A 23,658-nucleotide genomic window follows, 5' to 3' on the forward strand; every position below is an offset into this window, starting at 1 on the left:
ATTGACCGTGCGACCGGCCAATCGGCTGACCCACCCTCCTCCGTCCCTAAACCCAACCAACGACGATTCACAAAAGCCGTCCATAAAAAGAAAAGCCCTCGTCTGATTTTTACCATGTTTTCGGATTTTGACCACATTCTCACCCTGTTGTTTTTGTTTTCTGACCTGATTTCTGGAACCGCTCTTCCCCGGACTCGAACCCGGTCATCGTCATCGTGGTCAGCCCCTCTCTGCGCCTCGAGTCCGCCAGAGTACACGAAGAGCTAACCGGACAAACTGGTTGCAGCAGGAAAGCCCTCCACACGGAGGCGAGTGGCCAGCTGGCCGGCCAGCAAGCGCCGAAAGGAACGGCGTCACACCGCCCCGCAGCGTTCGCCTAAAGAAAATGAAATCCAGCCGTACGTACCCCCGGCTACGTATTTCGCGGTCTCCAGAAACGTCCCCGGGACTACGTTCTCAGAATGAGCCTGGGTTGGATTTTTCTCACGCTGCTGTTCGAATCCCAGCTTGAGGACATTTTCCAACCCTACCCTCCTCTCTCTCCAACTTCACTTCCTGTCTCATTACTGTCCTAATAAAGCCAAAAAAGGCCAAAAAAAGTTTTAAAATACACATATTCATTTGTCTAAACTACTAAGTTATTGAAATAGATGCCATATTTTTTATGCAATTGCTCAAATCTGCAATTTAGCCCTGAATGTTTTTTGAAGTTGTTTGTGTTGAACTAAGCCGGGGATGTCACACTTTCATCCATCACTCGTTTTCAAAAACACTTCATCAAATGCAATCAAATGAATCATCGCTGGCACTCAGAGAGCACTTCACTTCTTTTTTTGTTCAGCGCATTTTGCTTTCACTCCAAAAAAACTCAAATTTGGTCCCATTTAATATTAAGTGGCTTTAACGACTGTATATTTTATTTCTTTCAGGTTTTTTATTTATATTTAGGCATTTAGCAGATGCTTTTGTCCACAAAAACTTACAATTGATGAGGCATTCAGTGACTCGACAAGAAGAGGCAGTACACACAAGTTCTAATTCTACAAGGGAACTGTTAGTGCTCAGAGAGTTGAGAGCTACACTGGTAAAATATATCTGTGAAGGAGCAGTTTTCTGTATTTTGTGATTCATGTTTTTTTTTTTGCATTTATTTGTGCGTTTGAAGTGCATTATGGGACCTCGATCTTTCTTTCAACAACTTTTAATCTTGAAAAGTTTAAAAAAGTGGCTTTTATGAACATTTTTCATAGTGTGCAGTGATATATTGTCTGTGTTGGTGTTGTATATTACGCTACAGAAAGCTTGTAATAAACTGCAGCACATTTTCTGTTGACTTATTTCTCTAGATATTGTTTCTTCTACATTGTATTATTACTAAAATGTCAATAAAAGACCCTTTTTTAAATTGTAGATTTGGGTTATGGTTAATACCCAAACTCGTGGAAAAAAGTAGGCTTGCGGAGTATATGTGCGTATATCCATGACTGGTTTTCAGTCAGGTTTTCTAACACTAGTCCCAACAGGTGTAATTATTTTATTCTAAACATTTTGTATTTTAATTTGTGCTTTGACTTTCATTGTATTTTGTTCTATTTTCCAACCCAGACTCAGTGGAAATATGTGCCCAGGACTACATTGTTGAGAACCAGCAAATATGTACCCTGGGCAACATTTTCTTGCAGTTTTTGTTTTCACAAACCCACTAGAGGGCGCCGTGTACATTTTTGACAGTCTCAAATGCATTACTGGGGCACGTTTTCTTATACATGCCATTTCTCATGAATCCACCAGAGGTCGCTGTGTACATTTTTGACAGTCTCAAATGCATTACTGGGGCATGTTTTCTTTTCCGTGCTATTTCTCATGAATCCACCAGAGGTCGCTGTGTACATTTTTAACGCATGTTAATATCCTTATCGGACATTGTGCATAATATATCAGCTTTGTATGGACTGACCCACACACCCCCTTCCCTACCTGTCAACACTCCCGTTTTTCCCGGGAGTGTCCCGTATTTCAGACATCTATATCTCTCGCCCACCTCCCGTCTTGTTCTGTGTCCCGGAAAACTCCCGCAATCCCCCCAAGCCCGCTCCTCAGCTTTTTGGTTCAGTCCCCATGCACACCAACGCGCAACCTTCTTCATACCTGCTCCCTACTTCATGCGCTCCTTCACCACTGCTCTTCAGTTCACGCTCACCTTCCCCTCCAAAGCCCCCGACAACCCCCTCCACCACTCTTCACTTTGCGCGCAACCCCGGATAAAATCTCCCGGATTTTAAGATCCGAATGTTGGCAGGTATGCCCCCTTCCCTAAACCCAACCCACAGTGTTTTTAAAAGCAAACTATCATGGCTGCATGCATTTACCACGGTATAACACCGTTTTTTTTTTGGGGGGGTGTCTGGGTTTACCTGTTTTTGGAACGTCCTTCGCCGAACCCCTACCGAGCAAAACAGTCACACCAGACAAACCGCACATACAGAGGTACGCAGTCAGCGGTGTGCCCCTAGTGTTCGTTTTACACATAGAAGGAAGCCATTATGTACGCTGAGGCACATATTTCTCAGCTCTCGGAAATGTAGCCCTGGGCACATTTTCCCAATAAGACTGTTTTGCCGTTTTCTCAGCTCATGTGTTCACTGGCGGTCACACTCATGAGCTGAGCACTGGTTTTTGAGTCAGATGTGATCAGGATTGTTTATGTTGTGTCTATGACGTGTTCAGGATGTTTATTGTTGCTTCATTGACAGGTGAACATTCTGGCTCTGGCCATCTGCACACGAGAGGCCTATCAATCCATGAGAGAGAGACATGTAGACGATGGACACATCATCAACATTAACAGGTACCAGTGTGTGAGCATGTTTGTGAGTGAGTGTATGTGTTGAGTTAGGCCCAATCCCAATTCTTCCCCTTAGCCCTTCCCCTTCACCCTCGTTTTGCATATTCACATCAAGGGGTAGGGGTGTCCCAATTCTCTTTAGCATGAAGGTGTAGGGCTAAGTGGAAGGGGTGGATACCCCTTCGAACGAAGATATTTCAGGACCACAATCAAAACCAAAGGGTAAGAAAATTTCCCAGAATACACCAGCCACAACAGCAGTATTGCTGAACCTGGAAGTCAGGAGATCCCCAAATTAGTATTTTTTTGTCACGATTACAATTTTTTCCAACAAACAAGCACATGTTTTAATACATTCATAAGCGTGTTCGTCTTTTACTGAAAAATAAAAAATTTCGCCATCTATAATCCATAGCCATAACTCCTGAACAGCAGTCCCACAACATTCTGACACTTGATGACACTGTAATCCCCTGTCAGAAAAGTCTAGTGGCTAGTAATGAGCTGTTTACAGTGTCTGCTATAATGTTAGTGTTGTTTTGGTGTGTTAATATAGATGAATATGGCCACGGTGTAAATACACAGTACAGTTACGATCTTATTGCTACATTAGATCATTATAATAACATAATATATGGCTTCAGTGATTTCCTGAAGAGAAATACCAAAAAATAACACAACTATAATAACTACAGCAGTCGTGATCGTCTGATCTCATATGAAGCAAGAGATCGCGATGAAATATGATGATGTGTGCTGGTTCTGTCCCAATTCTTAGGGGTAAATTTTGATACCCTTCCCCTTAACCATCGGTTGTAAGGGCCAAGGGGTAGGGGTACAAAAATAGATTTAGGATTGGGCCTAAGTTTGTGTGTGTTTGTGAGTGTGTGAGTATGTTTATGTGGTTTACAGGGACATAAAGTTGTATAATGACAAGGATATGACTTATTTGTACTCTATTAAGGTGGTTTACAGAGTCATATGTTGTGTCTTTGTAATTCAAAATGCTTAGTAATCATACTTAACAGGTCTTTTGATATTTAAAGTTTGCCAAGTTTCCTGTGAGGGTTGGGTTTAGAGGTAGAGCCGTATAATACGTTTTAACTGTATAAAATGTGGGGTGACACGGTGGCTCAGTGGTCATCACTGTTGCCTCACAGCAAGAAAATCGCTGGTTTGAGTCCCGGCTGGGTCAGTTGGCATTTCTGTGTGGAGTTTGCATGTTCTCCCCGTGTTGGCATGGGTTTTCTCTGGGTGCTCCTGTTTCCCCCACAGTCCAAACACATGCACTATAAGGGAATTGAATAAACTAAATTGACCGTAGTCTATGTGTGAATGAGAGTGTATGGGTGTTTCCCAGTACTGGGTTGCAGCTGGAAGGGAATTCGCTGTTTAAAACATATGCTGGATAAGTTGGTGGTTCATTCCGCTGTGGCGACCCCTGATTAATAAAGGGACTAAACAGATGGAAAATAAGTGAATGAATGTATAAAATGCATTACACCGATAGAGTGTCCCTGTAAACTATGGATACAAATGTGTGTGTGTGTGTGTGTGTGTGTGTGTGTGTGTGTGTGTGTGTGTGTGTGTGTGTGTGTGTGTGTGTGTGTGTGTGTGCGTGAGCGTGAGTGTGTGTGTCTGTGTGTGTTAATGTCAGTCTCTTGTCTCTCTCTGCTCTGGTCAGTATGGGTGGACACAGGATGGTGTCCAGTGCTGATGAGCACTTCTACTGCGCCACCAAATATGCCGTGACTGCAATGACAGAAGGACTGAGACAAGAGCTGCGGGAGGCCAAAACACACATCAGAGCCACGGTGAGGACACACACACACACAGAGAGAGATGCAAAAAACATATTACTGAATATGTAATCTGTTATATAACGAAATTAATAGTTTAACCCTTGTGTATTGTTTAAATGTACTCCCCTTTGGTTATGTTGGGGGCTGTTTTTGCCCCATTGACTTCCATTATAATCACATGTTTTGATTGCAAAACTATGACAGCATATAACCTTGCATTCTTGATTGTTGCTGGTTTTCCCTGTTGGGTCATTTTTACTATTGGTCATCAGTTGGCAGTATTAATATCGCTTAGATAGGCCTGTGCAGATTTCACCAAGATTTCACCCCCCCAACCCAACCCACCCAATTAAATGGAAGTCAATGGGGCACCATCATAAACACCCAACAACATAAGGGAAGGGTGGTAAATTTGCCCAGTGTATTGTTGAATTTTTGAAGATTTTCAAAGCATTCTCCCTAAATATGAGTCAAAATAAGATTTGTCAGCAAACATCATTCCATTTGCTGAAACACAGAGAAAGTTGTGGCTTATGGCAAGCCATTTTGACTTTTATTCATTCTCAGGATATGTATTCTTGATATCAACAATTCAGTTCTTGATATCAAAAAGGTAATTGTTGAGATCGTAAATTGAATATCAAGAATTACATTTATGATATCAAGAATTACATTTATGATATCAAGAATTACATTTATGATATCAACAATTACGTTTTTGAAATCTGCAATTGAATTTTCACTAGTTAAATGTCACCATAGGCTGCCATTCAAATTTAATTGTTGATATCAAGAATTGATTTCTTACTAGTTAAAATGCAATTCTTGATATCAGTTATTTAATTGTTGATATGAAAAATGTAATTGTTGTTATTAGGAATTAAATTGTTGATATCAAGAAATACTTTTCAACTAGTAAAGATATTCATTTTTGATATCAACAATTGGTTTGTCACTTGTGACAATGTTCATTTCTGATATCATGAATGTAATTGTTACTAGTGAGATTAATAATTTTAGATATCATAAATGACTTCCCTAATTGTTGATATTAGAAATATATTATTACATATCAGAAATAACAAATGTAACATGTTGAAATATAATTGGAGATATCAAGAATTAACATTTCAACCAGTGAAATTAAGTCCTTGATATCAGGAATTGACATATTTACTTGTAACAATTCCATTGTTGATATCAAGAATAGACATTTGCACTAGTATCCATATGACAACTGATATCAAAAATAAATGCTTTTACAAGCAAGGATTGTATTTCTGATATGTAAAATTAAATTTTTAACTAGTAAGAAATCAATTCTTGATATCAACAATTAAATTTGAATGGCAGCCTATGGTGACATTTAACTAGTGAAAATACAATTACAGATATCAAGAACTCTAATCTTTACTAGCTGAAATTCAGTTTCTGATATCAAGAATGAACATTTTAACTAGTGAAACTGAATAGTTGATATCAAGGATTAACATTGTTACTAGTGGAAATGCAATTCCTGATATCAACAATTCACATTCGGGATATTAACAATTAAGCTGTTGATATCAAGAATTTGGATTCTTGATAACAACAATTTAATTCTTGACATCAACAATTCAAATCCGGTTAATCAATAAAAGTAAAAATGGCTTGCCAGCCGTTTTGTCTTTTATTGAAAACAGGAAATAAATTCTTAATATCAACAATTGTATTTCTGCGAATGGGAACATCATTGTTGACATAAAGAATTAACGTTGTTACTAGTTGAAATGTAATATTGATATCATCAATTCCCCTTTTTTTTTGATAACAAGAACTGAATTGTTGATATTAATAATGTTGATTGTTGATATCAAGAATTAAATTGTTGATATCAAGAATACATATCTTGAGAATTAATACGGCTTGCCATAGTGGCCACATTAAGACACAAATCACCCCAGAGTGCATGAAAACATCCTCAGCAGCACACAAGGGTTAAGAGACTCTGTTAAGAGTGTCTGGAGAGCTCAACATTGCTGCAATTTAAGAAAACACGTGCATGGGTTTGACAGCACACAAAATCCCCACAAATGCAAACACAATTAGAAAACACACTTTAAATTCATAGTGTGTTTGTAAACATGATCAGAATACTGACCTCTATAATGATGCACACACTGTAGATTAGAAAACGTCATGGCTGTTTGGATGCTCTATATTGCCATATTTATTAAGCTTTTAGTTTTCTGTTTCTCTAGTGCATATCACCTGGAATAGTGGAGACTGAGTTTGCCTTCCGGCATCATAACAGCGATCCAGAGCGAGCCGCGGCTGTTTATGAAAGTATAAAGGTAAAGTATAAACAACACAGGCTCATTCTGAAAACGTAGCCCTACAGTATATACATTTGTGGAGATCGCGAATTATGTAGCCAGACGTACATATGGATGCATTTCATGTTTAAAACGACGGGGTGGTATGACGCTGTTCCTTTTCATGCATGCCAGCTGACTGCTTACTTCTGTGTGGACGGCTTTACCGCTGTTACCAGTTTGTCCCCTTAGCTCAGGCATGGGCAAAGTCGATTCTCGAGGGCCGGTGTCCCTGGAGAGTTTTGCTCCAATCAAACACACCTGAACACCCTAATTAGTGTCTTCAAGATCACTAGAAAGCTACAAGCAGGTGTGTTTGATTAGGGTTGGTCCAAAACTATGCAGGGACACTGGCCCTCCAGGATCGAGTTTGCCCATCCCTGCCTTAGCTCGTCATGTAAGTCAGCAGACTTAAGCCGCAGAGAGGAGTTGACCATGAGGTTCAAGTCTTTTAAAGAACGGTTCCAGAAAGCGGGTAAAACAAAAACAAGATAATAAAATAAACAAGTAAATAACAGGGTGAGAATGTGGTAAAATCTGAAAACATGGTAAAAATCAGGCGAAGATTTCTTTTTCTGGATTGCTGTTGAAAACACTATTGGTTGGATTTAGGGAAGGAGGAGGGTGGTGGGTCAGTCGATCAGTCAGTCGACAGCGGCCTCTAGTGGATGTACACGAAAACAGCAGGTGCGAATGGCACTTATGAGAGAAATTTGAGATCTGAAAAAGCGTACGCAGCGGCTTCTGGAGGATTTGCAAAAACAAAAACTGCAGAAAAACGTACCTCCTGGGCTATATTTGGTGGTCTCTAGTAATGTATACAGCGGTACGTTTTCAGAATGAGCCTGGGTTGAGTATAAAGGTAATGTGTGATGTGTTTCCTCATACAGCCCATGTTCAGATATGAAAAAAATGTGTGTGTTTTACAGTGTTTGAAAGCTGAAGACATCGCCAGTGCCGTCACATATGTGCTGAGCGCTCCTGCTCATGTTCAAGTGAGTAAAACAACTGGAATACCAGCCAATATAACTTGACAATTTAAAATAATTTACAGTTGAAGTCAAAATTACTCGCTCTCCTGTCGTTTTTCCTTTATATATATATATATATATATATATATATATATATATATATATATATATATATATATATATATATATATATATATATATATATATATTTCCCAAATGATGTTTAACAGATTCAGGAAATTTTCACAGTATGTCTTATAATATTTTTTCTTCTGGAGAAAGTCTTATTTGTTTTATTTCGGCTAGAATAAAAGCATTTTTAACTTTTCAAACCATTTAAGGTAAATTTTATTAGCCCCTTAAGTAATATATGTTTTGTCTCCAGAACAAACAACTGTTATACAATGACTTGCCTTTAAATGTCACTTTAAGCTGAATGCTATTATCTTAAAGAATATCTAGTCAGTTATTAATCAGTTATTAGAAATGAGTTAGTAAAACTATTATGTTTAGAAATGTGCTGAAAAAATATTCTCTCCCTTAAATAGAAACTTGGGGGGGGGGGGGGGGATACAGGCAGGGTAATAATTCAGACTTCAACTGTATATAAAATGTATTATTAATTCACACATGTGCTATAGGTGAATTGAATAAACTAAATTGGCCGTAGTGTATGAGTGTGTGTGTGAATGTGAGTGTGTATGGATGTTTCCCTGTGTTGGGTTGCAGCTGGAAGGGCATCGGCTGTGTAAAACATATGCTAAGTTGGTGGGTCATTCCACTGTGGCGACCCCTGATTAATAAAGGGACTAAGCTGAAAAGAAATTGAATGAATGAATGAATCTCTTAATTCCACGTTTTCACAGACAGAAAGGCTTGACTGTTTTTGGGTGGCACTTTATAATAAGGTCTCATTTGTTAACATTAGCTAACTGCATTATTTATCATCTGCTAACAATCGAAAACCTTTCTAAATCATTCATTAATCTTAGTTAATTGGCATATTTAATAATACATTAGATAAGCTGAGGTTCAGTTCCCCGGTAGGACTGCAAAGGAGTGCTTTGAGATGAAGCATTCAAATGTTTAAAAAAAGCTTGTCAAAAGTATCTGAATAAAAAATAAGTAAGATTATCAAAATAGAGCAGCATGGTGGCTCAGTGGTTAGCACTGTGGCCTCACAGCAAGAAGGTCGCTGGTTCGAGCCTCGGCTGGGTCAGTTGACATTTCTGTGTGGAGTGTGCACGTTCTCCCCGTATTGGTGTGGGTTTCCTCCGGGTGCTCCGGTTTCCCTCACAGTCCAAACACATGCACTATAGGGGAATTGATTTACTAAATTGGCCGTAGTGTGTGTGTGTGTGTGTGTGTACTGGGGTTTCCCAGTACTGGGTTGCAGCTAGAAGGGCATCCGTTGCGTAAAACATATGCTGATTAGTTGGTGGTTCATTCCGCTGTGGCGACTTCTGATGAATAAAGGGACTCAGCTGAAAAAAAAATTTATGAATTAATGTAAATGAATAAATAAATAAATGGTTATATAAAGTTCATAGCAGACACACACACACGCGCGCACACACACACACACACACACGCACACACACACACACATACACACACACACACCACCTGCTGATCCATACATGCTCACTTTGTCTGATTTAATAACAGTTATTGACTAACTCTCTCTCTCTCTCTCTCTCTCTCTCTCTCTCTCTCTGTGTCTGCCTGTCTGTCTGTCTATCCATATTTCTATCATCCTATCCATCATTCTATCCATTGTTCAATCCGTCGTTCGATCCATCATTCTATCCATCATTCTGTCGTTCTAGCCATTGTTCTATCCATCATTCTATCTATCATTCTGTCCATTGTTCTATCCTTTATTTTATCTAACACTCTATCTATCATTCTGTCCATTATTTTATCCATCATTCTATTCATTGTTCTAATCATAATTCCATCATTCTGTCCATTGTTCTATCCATTATTTTATCTATCATTATATCCATCATTCTGTCCATCGTTCTATCCACCATTCTATTTATTGTTCTAATCATCATTCTATCCATAATTTTAGCATTCCATTCATTGTTCCATCCATCATTCTATCCACTATTTTATCATTCTATCCATCCTCCTATCCACCATTCTATCTTTCTATCCTTCATTCTATCATTTTATCCATTGTTCTATCCACCATTCTATCCAGTTTTATCATTCTATCCATCATTCCATCCATCATTCTGTCATTCTAGCCATTGTTCTTTCCATCATTCTATCTATCATTCTGTCCATAGGTTTATCCATCATTTTATCATTGTATCCATTGTTCTATCCATTATTTGATCTATCATTCTATCCATCATTCTATCTGTTGTTCTATCCATTATTTTATCTATCATTCTGTCCATCGTTCTATCAATTGTTTTATTCATTGTTCTATCATTCTATCCATTGTTCTATCAGTCTATCCATCAGTCTATCCATCATTCTGTTCATTGTTCTAATCATGATTCTATCAGTCTATCCATTGTTCTATTTATCATTCTATCCATCATTCTATCATTCTATCCATCGTTTTATCCACAGTTCTATCTATTGTTCTAGCCATAATTCTAACCATCGTTCTGTCATTCTATCCATTGTTCTATCCGTCATTCTAGCATATTATCCATCATTCTATCCGTTCTATTATTCTATCCATCTTTATATCATTCTATCTATTATTCTCCCCATCTTTCTATTATTCTCTCTCTTTCTCTCTCTCTCTCTCTCTCTCTCTCTCTCTCTCTCTCTCTCTCTTTCTCTCTCTCTCTCTCTCTCTCTCTCTCTCTCTCCAATTTAGGAAATACTGTGAAATTAAAGGAAAAGAATATTAAAAGCACAACTGTACATACATTTAGTAGTAAACATTACATCTTACATACTTAACCTCTCTTTCTCTCTCTCCGCTTCAGATCGGTGATGTGCAGATGCGGCCTGTTGAGCAAGTGTCGTAGGATCAACATGAGTGACACCTGCTGGCCAAAACACGTATAACAACTAGTTTTAAAGAACTGATTGAAGGGAATTGGGTTTGCAGATCAGATCAGATCAAATGTGTGAAGGACGCGGTGATCTGACGCTATGCTCGGGCCGGAGAGCACGATTTACCTCCGTTTAACATTACCGTCTCTGCTGCTGTCTCAGATATAATGGGAAAGTCTCTCTGCATTGTTAAAAACACACTACGAACTGGAAGACATGATGAAGTGTGTTTGTGCTTGACAGCCTATACAGAGATAATGCCAGGAACTGCACATTATTTAGCTCTTTTTGTTTTTTTAGGTCATACTCTATAGGGGTCTGTTGAAGAATGTGACAGGAAGGCTATTGTTGCCGGTAGTATGGAGCTAATTATGTGACAAAACTATTTGCATTTTATGGAGTTGAATTGGTGACAAAAATATTTTTAAATAAACAAGTGCAGTGCATATATGAGTACATCCATCACAAATCTATCTTTTAAATCCATGTTTACTATATGATGCTATACAATATAATATCTGGGTATATTAGATTAGATGCATTAGATTAGTCAGCACTGAAGCTAAATCTGGAGATAATCTAACAAAATAACGTATGATAACCGTCCAAAAATTGGTACACCCAAATTTATATGTTAGGGAAAAATATTTGCTAAAAATATTTTAAAAAGAGGAAAAATCGAGATGTATTAAATTGAGTTGAAAGGCTGTAGATTGTAAATGATATTTTGCATGAATTTAAATGTATTATCTATTTCTAAAGATGTTCGGTGACTAAAATAGTGTTGTAATGAATATATCTGTTTAACAATTCTGTTTTGTTTAAATGCACCTAAATATATAACCTATCTTCACTGAATAAATTGATAAAACTTTTCATGATAAAAATGGGGTGTACTTATTTATGCTGAGCACTGTATATTTAATTATTTATATTAAAATTATTCATTTTTAATAACATTAATATTAAATGCCATTTAAAATCAATTGGGGTTTTTTCGTTTTTGTTTCACTTGAATATTGAACATTTGAAATTGAGAGACAACTGATTTATTAATCGATAATTCGATTTTAATATGATTAAGACAATACTGTGATTAAGAGTCCACCATGTCAACAGCTAATTTTTTTGATGACCTTAACCTGACCAAAGTCCTAATGGAACTAAACAGAAATGGAAGACATGTGGAGTATGCTGATTTTAGTCACATTGTTGAAGTGCAGTACAGACATGTAAACACCGCCATCAAACTATTACCATGTTGTTGACTTTTCAGCCTGTTTTGCGACAGGATAATCCATACACACATGACTGTTTGACACTATTCACTGCACCTACCGAGTCAGTTAAGGACCGCAGGTGCACACACCGCGAAATGCAGAGCTTTAACTTGTAAAACGGGATCATGAAAGGAACGTTCAAAAAGCAACTCATGTAAACGCCTTAATCATATTAGTGTCTTATTCAGATTAAGGAAAATAATTTGATTACTGATGTCCATGTAAACGTAGTCACTGTATATGTCGTTCATTTCGAACGACAGATTTTTTGTTTTGTTTTGTTTTGTTCTGAATTCCAAGTTTTCAAGATAAAGAAGAAACTCTGTACATCAAATTCAATATTCTAATATTTAGATTGTGCAGAAAGTAGGTCAGAGGTCATCCACAGGAAAAAGTGAGGGATGAATGCTGATCGTGTTAAATTTCAAATGCTCAATATTCAAATAAAAGAACAATTAATTAAAAACTGTTTTAAAGGGGACCTATTATGCCTGTTTTTACAAGATGTAAGATAAGTCTCTGATGTCTCTGAAGTGTGTGTATGAAGTTTCAACACGAAATACCACACAGATAATACTTTATAATTCTCTAAAACTGTCCCTTTCAGGCAGGGGTCTCAAACTGCTGGCCTGTGGGCCCTTTGTGCCCCCCCTCCTCCTCCTCCCTCCAGCCTGCAACTGACGTCAAACATATAACGAGATTCGGCCTCCCAAAACATATATTTCTGAATCACTATCATTGTCGTGCACTCGCATTTAGCCACTTGTGGTTTTGACCCCCACCTACTGGACATTTAAAGTACTGTACTATATGTTTGGGTTACTTTCAGTTTCTCTTAGCGTGCGGTCGAGAGTAACACACATGCAAATTATTTCTGGAGCTGATTTAAACGTTGAAATACTTCTCCGTAAGTGCTCTATTTTTACTAAAGCTGTATTTTTGTAAAAATTCAAGGGTCGTTTGATTATAATCAGTTTTATGCCACCTGTATTGTGTTGTACAAACACATCTTCATGGCTTTGTGCTGTTTTGGTGTCTGTCGCTTTAAATTCAAATGAGATTAAGCTTTTCAACTTTTCAGAAGAGGGTGGAGCTACAAATGCCTGTGTGTCAGCATAGTTGCAGATTCAAAAACAAGCGTTCTATGCTAATGAGGGAGAGATGGTCATTAGTGGGCGGGGCTTTATTCCTCTGATGACACGTACAAAGGGAGAATGTCAATCAAAGTGATTTTCATAAAGTCTGATTTTAAAAAATGTCATTAATTAATGTTCACCATTAGACACTGGTTAAATTCACACTCTCTTATCACACAACGGTTTAAACCCCTTATAGAAGTGATTTTTTTTTTGCATAATAGCCCACTTTAAATGGTATATAATGTTCAGTTTTATTAAATAACACATTAATAATTTAATAAATTGTAATAGTTTTGTCATATTATTAGCTCCATGTGGTTGAGGTGTTAATTACTGTATAAATTTTTTACTTCTAACTTGAATTGTATGTAGATGTGGTTCTCAAACCGTAGATTGGATCCTTTAACCGTGTGTTCGTTTGATAAGGGAGAAAGAGCTTTGAATGCAGTCACACTCTGAATCAGGAACCCAGTCATTGATGGTTTTTACACTGCACTTTCGCTGAATGAAAGGTATGACACTGGCTTCTTTCATAGGAAAACATGTGTATGGAAACACTGTAGTAAACACTTGAGAAGAAATAACACTTGATATAGTCTTACCAATTAAACATGATGATTGTTGGTTCTGTATAAATGGCTTTCCCTTTCACCTTACACTAAAAAAATCCTTAAAGTTAGCAGTTTTATAATGTATTTTGTGATTCATTTCCCTATTTATTTCTGCTTTTGAATTGCATTATAGGCTCTTGATCCTTCTTTCAACAACTTTTAACCTTGAAAACTTTGAAAAAGGGACTTTTATGAAGATTATTAATAGTTTAAATGAGTAATGTCACACGAGTAGCAGTGCGATATGGCTGTATATCGGCACTGGTGGGAGGCGTGCGTTGGCTCGAAGTCGCAGGTCGAGTGTTTTAGTGTCCCACCAGTGATGATATACAGTAATATCACACTGCCACGAGTGTGATATTGCGTTTATACAACAGTTCGACGACATAATCGTGTGTAGAAAAAAGAAAATTAAACATGGAGGGTCTAAAAACCCTTTTGTATGAGGAACTACTTTCTTCCGCCCATTCATTCACATCTGCAGCTGACGTCAGAACAGCAGAAACTGTTGCTACTTCACCAGCATCACTTTAGAGCTAGTGTTTGAATGATTCTCTAGCGTAATGTCTGAAATGATGACAAAACACCTGATTTTGCTCACATTTTAAGATTATAATACTGAACGGCATGAAATGCCATCAGTCTACAGAGATTTCCCAGTATTTCTCTGTTGCAATCAGGATTTCACAATAATTAACCCCGAAAAAGCCAAAGCAGATTGCTATGGTATAAATACAGCACTACAACATACAAAAGAGAGAGATCGACTTGCTACTTACCTGTTATGATGTGTTCAGCTGTAGTTTGAAACGTACATTGAAAATGCTGTTTTTCTCCTCTAATGACTTATTATGTCGCCATCTTGTGGCAGAACACCAACACGCTGAATCCGAAATTCTGAACTCCGAAATTATAAATGTTTAAAACAGGCACTATCCTTATAAATAAACTGCAGAGTTGCAATCTAAACAACTACATTCTCACCTAAAAAAGCCTCAAAAGTACATTATGTTGTCCAACAGCTGCAATATTTGTCAAACTGTAGTGTTCCCTGCTTGCCACACGTGTGGGAGGAGTAATACACAAGGGTGAAGAGGCTGTACAAGTGCTGATTTTACTTTAATATCTCACAGCTATCAGCCAGTCAGATTTGTTGTATAAAGTGCTATATTGTCTATGTTGGTGTTGTATATTTCTTTAAGACATTATTTCTTCTACATTATATTATTACTAAAATGCCAATAAAAGTCACTGTGTTATACTGTAGTGTTGAATTTTCAACATCACAAGTCGACAGAGCAGAGATCAACATCCCATGATGCAATTCACAACCGTAAATAAACCAAACACACTTGTGAATCACAAAATACGGAAACTGTTAAATAGCAGATAATTATTACAGTGTGTGTCACCTGTACATCTCAAAACTACCCAAAACTTGGATTATTATTTGTGGAAAACTTTACCATGTTGTTTATATAATAGTAGAATCCACTATTTGGATGATAAAAGAGAATTTACTTCTTAATATGAAGCTCATACCCATTATTAAAAAAATCACTGTAAAAAACCTGCAAAATACCTTGGGGGTATTACTAAAACGATAATAGTAAAACGGTATTATTTGATATTATTAAAGTGGTATTATTCTGTAATGGGTGTGTATTTAGGATCCTTCAGAATGCACTGTTTTTATAGGATATTACATATTCACAGAATATTACCATTGTAGTGAGAAAACAAAATCTCTAGTCTACAATATGGCTGATTTTTTTACAGGAGTTTTTTTACAGTGCTCTAAAAAATGATGGGTTGTTATAACCATAATTTTGGGTCAAATGTTTGAATATAAATGTTTGCAAACCCAATGTTGTTTACATTTTTTATTCAATTTGAATGACTCTTTTTAACCCAATAATTGGGTGTGTGCATATTTTGACCTAACCTAACAACTCATCATTTTTAGGGTACTTAGTTTGCTCTAAAAATTGCTGGGTTGTTGTAGTCATAATATTGGGTCAAATATTCTCAAACCCAATTTTATTTTAGTTTTTTTCAATTACATTTAAATGACGCTTTTTAACCCAACAGTTGAATTTATACATATTATGACCCAACATAACAACTCAGCATTTTTAGGGTGTTTAGTTAGCTCTAAAAAACATTGGATTGTTGTAACTATAATGTTGGGTCAAATATTCACAAGCCCAATTTGTTTTGTGGTTTTTTTTTTCAATCAAATGATGCTTTTTAACCAAACTTGTTGGGTTTTTAACCAAATGTTGGGTTTATGCATATTTTATCCCAACCTAACCAGCATTTTTAGAGTGTTTAGTTCCCTCTAAAAATGCTGGGTTGTTGTAACCATAATGTTGAGTCAAATATTTGCAAACCCAATGTTGTTTTCATTTTTAAATTTAATTTGAATTACACATTTTAACTTAACACTTGGGTTTGTCCCTATTATGACCCAACCTAACAACGCAGCATTTTAGGGTGTTTAGTTAACTCTAAAAACATTGGATTGCTGTTTCCATAATGTTGGGTCAAATATTCACAAACCCAATGTTGTTTTATTTTTTCAATTAAATTTAAATGATGCTTTTTAACCAAACTGCTAGGTTTGTGCATAGTTTAACCCAACCTAACAAGCCAGCACTTTTAGAGTGTTTAGTTCCCTCTAAAAATGCTGGATTGTTGCAACCATAATGTTGAATCAAATATTTGCAAACCCAATGTTGTTTTAATTTTTAAATTCAATTTAAATGACACATTTTAACCCAGCAGTTGCGTTTGTCCATATTTTAACCCAACCTAACAATCCAGCATTTTTAAAGTGTTTAGTTAGCTCTAAAAATGCTGGGTTTGGGAAAACCATTGTGTTGGGTCAAATATTTGCAAACCCAATGCTGTTTTAATTTTTAAATTCAATTTAAATGACAAATTTTAACCCAACAGTTGGGTTTTTTCCATATTTTTTCCATATTTTGACCCAACCGAACAACCCAACATTCTTAGAGCGTTTGTCAATTCAGTATATAAAGTAATCCCAGTACTTGATGCTCATGAAATCTGTCCAGTTTACATTCACCTGAAATATAAGGACATTATTTTCTTGATAATCTACAACATTTCCCTCAATTCACATTACTATAATTCCCCAAATCCCTTTAAACTGATTGTCTTGCTTTTTTATCATTATATTTAAAATCATATTTTTAATAAATCATATTTAAATGATAATATAAGCATGATACAGTAATAAACATTGTAATTTCTGCAAAAATACTTGTTGTAAGCTGGACATGTTTTCATGAGGATTCCCCCTTGATTTCGTAGCAGGTTATGAACAAAGTCTTAATCTGAAGCTATTTGGAAATGTACCTCTGTTATGAAGTGTAAATCAAAATGACCTGTTGACAAATGCTCTTTGGTTTGTATACATTTAGCATGAATTAATTCGCATGTCAGCTTTTAATGCTTAAAATACGAAGATGTGCACAAACAATAAGGAGTTATTAGTGTAAAGGAGAGCAAAGGGGCCAGTTGTTGAACACATTTAGGGTAAAGTTCACTGCATGGACCCTGAAGGAGCGTTTTATCTCATGTTGGACTGTTGTTCAGTCATCAAGCCCATAAAGGTTAATGTCGTGAGGCAAAAAAAACACCTGCTAATGAGAATAAAAACACCATGGGGAAAAAAAGAGACTCTTTTACATTCTTTTTATTGCCTTTTACCAAAAAAGGTTTATTTACTAATTAGTGCTGGACAAAAATGAATCGCATACAAAATAAAAGTTGGTTTTGTGTGTACTTATTATGCATATGTAAATACACACATGCATGCAGATATTTGTTCATATTTAGATATCAAAAATATATGATACAAATTATATATACATTTAAATATCTATGTGACAATTGTTTTGTTTTTATGTACACTACCTGACAAAAGTCTTGTCATTTTGTCGTTGTAAGAGCAACAACTAATAACTTGACTTCTAGTTGATCATTTGTAAAAGTGTCAGAAGGTGGGTTTTTCCCATCATCTGTTGAACTGCATCCCAATCACCACTAATACTGCAGAAGACCTACTGGAACCAGCATGGACCAAGATTCTCTTAGAAATCAGTCAAGTTTGGTGAAGGATAAATCATGGTTTGGGGTTACATTCAGTATGGGGGCGTGCGAGAGATCTGCAGAGTGGATGATCAACATCAACAGCCTGAGGTATCAAGACATTTGTGCTGCCCATTACATTACAAACCACAGGAGAGGGTAAATTCTTCAGCAGGATAGCGCTCCTTCTCATACTTCAGCCTCCACATCAAAGCTCCTGAAAGCAAAGAAGGTCAAGGTGCTCCAGGATTGGCCAGCCCAGTCACCAGAAATGAACATTATTGAGCATGTCTGGGGTAAGATGAAGGAGGAGGCGTTGAAGATAAACACAAAGAATCTTGATGAACTCTGGGAGTCCTGCAAGAACGCTTTCTTTGCCATTCCAGATGACTTTATTAATCAGTGATTTGAGTCATTGCAGAGATGTATGGATGCAGTCCTCCAAGCTCATGATGGAGTCAGACACAATATTCATTCTGTTTCCACTGCAGCATGAGCACATATTCTATACTGGACATTATTGAAGGTTCAGTGACCAGACTTTTGTCTAAGCAGAGTCAGACTTTACTGTCCTAATGAAATCATTAATAATCAAGACATGATCATATTTTATTGTGCTCAAATAAGCGTAATCTAGAGGCCTTTGCCTTTCATATAAACCATTTCTGATACTAAATGACCAACCAGAAGTCAAGCTATAATTTGTTGATCCTAAAACTTGGATGGGCAACAAGACTTTAGTCAGGTAGTGTGTATGTAGTGTATCACATATAATAAATATATATAATACACATTATGTCGAAACAAACTTTCATTTTAGATGTGTTTAACCGCGATTAATATTTGCCAGCACTATTTATTATGTACATGATGAATTCCTATTACAATGTTTTGTAATGCATCATAGAGTACACTACAGGCCTGTAGCCAGCCTATTGAAAGGGGTGTTTCATTTTTCTCAAAAAGTGGAGCTTTTTGCAGTTATACGCCTCATTATCTATAAAATTCTGAAGTTCAAATACTGCATTAAGGACATTTAAAGCACTAATCTTTGCTGGATTCGCTTGTCAGATGATCATAACCACATTTTTTGATGCAACAAAATTGTTTCCCACAATTTTGCCAAAGTGCTTACCATACTGTTTTAACCACAAAGTGTTTATTTACAACTGTGCGTTTAAGTTATTGCACTTTTATAAATGATGTTAAGAGATTAGAAGCGTATTATCATCCATCATAAAAAAAAAAATCAAATAAGAATCTAAAAAACTGTAGCCTATAGGCAAATAACAAGCTGGCCAGCTCATTTCCTCAGTCAGAATTTGACTATTTGACTAAATCAAAAGTTTTATTTGTCCTAAAGCCTTCTTCTATTGGTTATTTTCACAATTTATGATGGCATACCTTCAGAAATGGGAGAAATGAGCTAATATAGGGGCCTAATTCTGGACTTTGTCAGTGAGGGATGGGTATTCGAACCACCCGAACCCCCGCCTGGCTACAGGCCTGCATTATATCATGGTTTTACAAACATGCTTAACTTAAAGGGATAGTTCACCCATGAATGAAAGTTTTCTCATTTATTCACAGTGTGAATTTCATTCTTCTGTTGAATACAAAATAAGATATTCTGAAGAATGTTGGGGAAAAAGTAGCCATTGCCATTCATAGTAAGAACAACAACGAAAAATACAATGGAAGTCAATGGCTGTTTTTCCCAAGATCTTTCAGTATATTTCAATTTGTGTTCAACAGAAGAGAGAAACTCAAACAGGTTTTGAACAGGTTGACAATGAGTAAATGATGACAGAATCATACTGTTTTTGGGGTGAACTTTGCCTTTAAACCCGAATATGGTTTAGTTAGAGTACTTAAGCAGCTTTCATAAAAATGCTATGACTGGAAAAACACACATTACTAGGAGAAACTGATGTATGACACTGATGTTTTTTAATATATGTCACTTAGATCTATCTTCAGTTAAGACTCCTCATGAAATTTAGTCTAGGAAACCTGAGGCCTGTTGCACAAAGCCAGTTTGGGGTTTTACCATGGTTTTTACTCGGGTAAGTTCACATTTATTTTGAGACAACTGAGTTTTCGGCTCAAGTATGTGGATTGGCTTTGATCAGGTTTTGTCACCATGGGATCTTACACAACATGGCTAACCTGCTCCAGAGCATGCTTTATTTTGTGTTAGAGATGGCAAACTCAAACTGGACCAATCAGCTGCGAGAAAAGTGACAAAATCGAGCAAAGCCATTCCCGGTCCCTGTGCGTCTTATTTTGCTCCAAATTAAAACCTTTTTACACTAAAAGCATTTTTAAGTCAAATTGTGTTTTGTTGCTCGTAATATATTTATATTATGGATTATAATATATATATTTTTACTTCATGCTATGTATTTAAATCATTTTGAATTGTTAATTAACATTAATAATGGCTTTAAATTCAAATTAACATCTAAATATTTACATATTTTCTTTAATAAATAAAGCTTTTAAACTGTTAAAAGCTACTTTAACTGTTTTTTAATCTGTTTGTGAACCTACATTATTAAAATAAGTTGACTGATTTTGCACTTATTTAATATTTTCTTTGAGTTCCCTTCTTAAATGGATAGTTCGCCTAAAAATGAACTTTTACTCTCCTTCATTTGGTTTAGAACATTTATGAGTTTTTTTTTTCTACTAAAGAGCTACTGAACACCTGTTACCTGTGTTCAACAGAAAAAAAAAGAAACTCAAACGAGTGGAACAAGTATTGGGTGAGTAAATGCTGAAAGATTTTTGGGTGAACTGTCCCTTTAACCTGATCTTAACTTGAATTTGTTCGGTTTAATCAACCTGAAACTTACTTTGCAATCCAGAGTTTGTTCAACTCGTGAAGACAACAAGCAATAAAGGGATAGTTCACCCCAAAATTTAATATTTACTCACTATTTATTCACTCTCAAATTGTTCCAAACCTTTAAGAGTTTCTTACTTCATTTTAATGCAAAGGAAGATTTTTTTGATGAAAGCTGAAAATCTTTAAGCATTGACGGTCAATGCAAGCAATATGAAGGTCAATGGAGCTTTTTGAAATACAGTATCTTCCTTTGTGTTCAACAGAAGAAACTTAAACATGTTTGGAACAAGTAAAGCATGTGTAAATGATGACAGAATGTCCCTTTTCCACAAAATATGTTGTTTTTGTTAACTGAGATGAATCCCAAAGATAGCTATATTTATTGAAACTAGAATTTAGGCCAATACTTTAGTCAGATCTTCACTGGTCCACTGAATAATCCTGAGGGAGTTCTGGTTTCCAGCAGTCTGGTTTAGTGATTGTTACAGATCATAAATTAGTCTGGATTGGTGGTTTATCAGGCAGTGGTGCAATCGAGCTGATGACAGCGATGTTGGGAATCGTCTCCATAATTCCACCTTTCTGCTGGTAATATGGGCTATCATCATTATCATCATCCAGTGAAAATGGTGTGATGGACTTTTTTAACTTCTGAAACACAACACAGAAAACAGATGCTTCATTATCAAATGACTCTAATGAACCGATTCTTTTTAGTGAATCAATCACGCGGTGCAGCAAGTTCACAACAAATATGCTTTTTCGCGTTACTTGTCTCTTCGGCTGACTCTGAACTTCTCTGCCAAACATATTCTGGGACTTTATTTTATGTTAATTTGTTTATTTTATGTTATGTTATTTTTACAGCGCTTCTCCTCGGTTTTTTAACCTGATTTTTCATTTTGGCGCGCAAATTGTCCCGCTCCTCCACTGTCCTCAGACGAGAAAACAAAACGAAGATTCATATAATGGAAACTATAATCTTAGAGGTAGGTAACACTCTAATTTTATTTCAATATGGATTTACATTTTGACAGAAAAAAACTTGTATTGGCTCGATAACGTCTTAAAATTAAAAATAGTTTGAATGTGAGGTCAGGTTGGCCTAACTTATAACTTGGTTTAAAGCAACGGTTAATGTTACTAACCCTACTACACTAAATGGTTCATTTTTGATAGATTTTGTAGTAAAGTTTTGTCCATTACAACCTTATTAGTATAATTAAATCAAGGGAGTTTCTTTTTGATAGATAGATAGATAGATAGATAGATAGATAGATAGATAGATAGATAGATAGATAGATAGATAGATAGATAACCAGAATTATACATGGTTTTACTACAAAAAATTATGCTTAAACGATGGTAACCGTAGGCTAACGTTATCTATATCTACCATAGTTTAGCGACAATAACGTTATACCTTAGTTACACCATGGTATTTGTAGTAAAATTTTGTCCATTAGAACCTTGTTAGTATGATTAAATCATGGTTATTTCTTTTCGATAGATAGATAGATAGATAGATAGATAGATAGATAGATAGATAGACAGATAGATAGATAGATAGATAGATAGATAGATAGATAGATAGATAGATAGATAACATTAGGGTGTTATGAATGTTGTGCTAGCTATAATGTTAGAGGTGGTTAGAGGTTAAAGGTGGTAGGATGCTTTGGTGGTTGCTATGCAGTCGAGTAGTTAATTGTTAGTGAATTAAAAAAATTAGACCTGTATCACTTAAAACTTTTTCAATAACACCATATTTTTAAAACAACGTGTTTTGTTTGTTACACGGTGCTGTTTGTGCCCTGCATATTGATTTATTTCGAGTTATTTTTAAACAGTATAGATATTGTTGACTTGAATGGACACGTTCATGAAATAGGCCTATGTGTGAGATATACACTTAGGTATATTAGTATACCTAATATACAGGCCACTTTATTAGGCACACCTTACTAGTACCAGGTTGGACCAAGTGGTGCTCACTGCAGAGCCACTTAGGCAGAGATGAGCTCCAGCAAGGGGGAGCTTGAGCTCCAGCTCCTCCAGTCTTCTGCAAGTGATGTCACTGGGGGTTGGGGTTAGGGGTGGGGTGGGTGTATGCATTAAAACAGCTTACAGGAGGAGGAGCAAGAGCTCAAGCTCCCCCTCGCCAGAACTGCCTTAATCATTCATGGCGTAGATTCAACAAGGTACTGGAAATATTCCTCAGAGATTTTGCTCCATATTGACATGATAGCATCACACAGATTTGTCGGCTGCACATCCATGATGAGAATCTCCCGTTCCACCACATCCCAAAGGTGCTCTATTGGATTGAGATTTGGTGACTGTGGAGGCCATTTGAGTACAGTGAACTCATTGTCATGTTCAAGAAACCAGTCTGAGATGATTCACGCTTTATGACATGGCACGTTATCCTGCTGGTAGTAGCCATCAGAAGATGGAGACACTGTGGTCATAAAGGGATGGACATGGTCAGCAACAATACTCAGGTAGGCTGTGGTGTTGACACGATGGTCAATTGGTACTAATGGGCTCAAAGTGTGCCAAGAAAATATCCCCCACACCATTACATGACCACCAGCCTGAACCGTTTATACAAGGCAGGATGGATCCATGCTTTCATGTTGTTGATGCCAAATTCTGA

At 36.5% G+C, this 23,658-nt stretch overlaps 2 protein-coding genes across 2 annotated transcripts in view; one reads left to right on the forward strand and one right to left on the reverse strand.

Moving 5' to 3' along the window:
• The window catches only part of dhrs11a (dehydrogenase/reductase 11a), a 70,237-nt gene extending 52,518 nt beyond the window's left edge, over nucleotides 1–17,719 (forward strand). The window contains exons 3-7 of the mRNA XM_056457246.1: nucleotides 2,754–2,848; nucleotides 4,530–4,659; nucleotides 6,888–6,980; nucleotides 7,931–7,996; nucleotides 10,930–17,719. Of these exons, the coding sequence (XP_056313221.1) occupies nucleotides 2,754–2,848; nucleotides 4,530–4,659; nucleotides 6,888–6,980; nucleotides 7,931–7,996; nucleotides 10,930–10,971 (426 nt within the window). The 3' untranslated portion in view covers nucleotides 10,972–17,719. The remainder of the gene's footprint in view (nucleotides 1–2,753; nucleotides 2,849–4,529; nucleotides 4,660–6,887; nucleotides 6,981–7,930; nucleotides 7,997–10,929) is intronic.
• Nucleotides 17,720–21,331: 3,612 nt separating this feature from the next.
• The window catches only part of si:ch211-283g2.1 (sodium- and chloride-dependent GABA transporter ine), a 31,818-nt gene continuing 29,491 nt past the window's right edge, over nucleotides 21,332–23,658 (reverse strand). The window contains exon 13 of the mRNA XM_056457247.1: nucleotides 21,332–21,650. Coding sequence (XP_056313222.1) covers nucleotides 21,489–21,650 — 162 coding nt within the window. The 3' untranslated portion in view covers nucleotides 21,332–21,488. The remainder of the gene's footprint in view (nucleotides 21,651–23,658) is intronic.

Source organism: Danio aesculapii, chromosome 5 (assembly GCF_903798145.1).
Source record: "Danio aesculapii chromosome 5, fDanAes4.1, whole genome shotgun sequence".
NCBI lineage: Eukaryota > Metazoa > Chordata > Actinopteri > Cypriniformes > Danionidae > Danio > Danio aesculapii.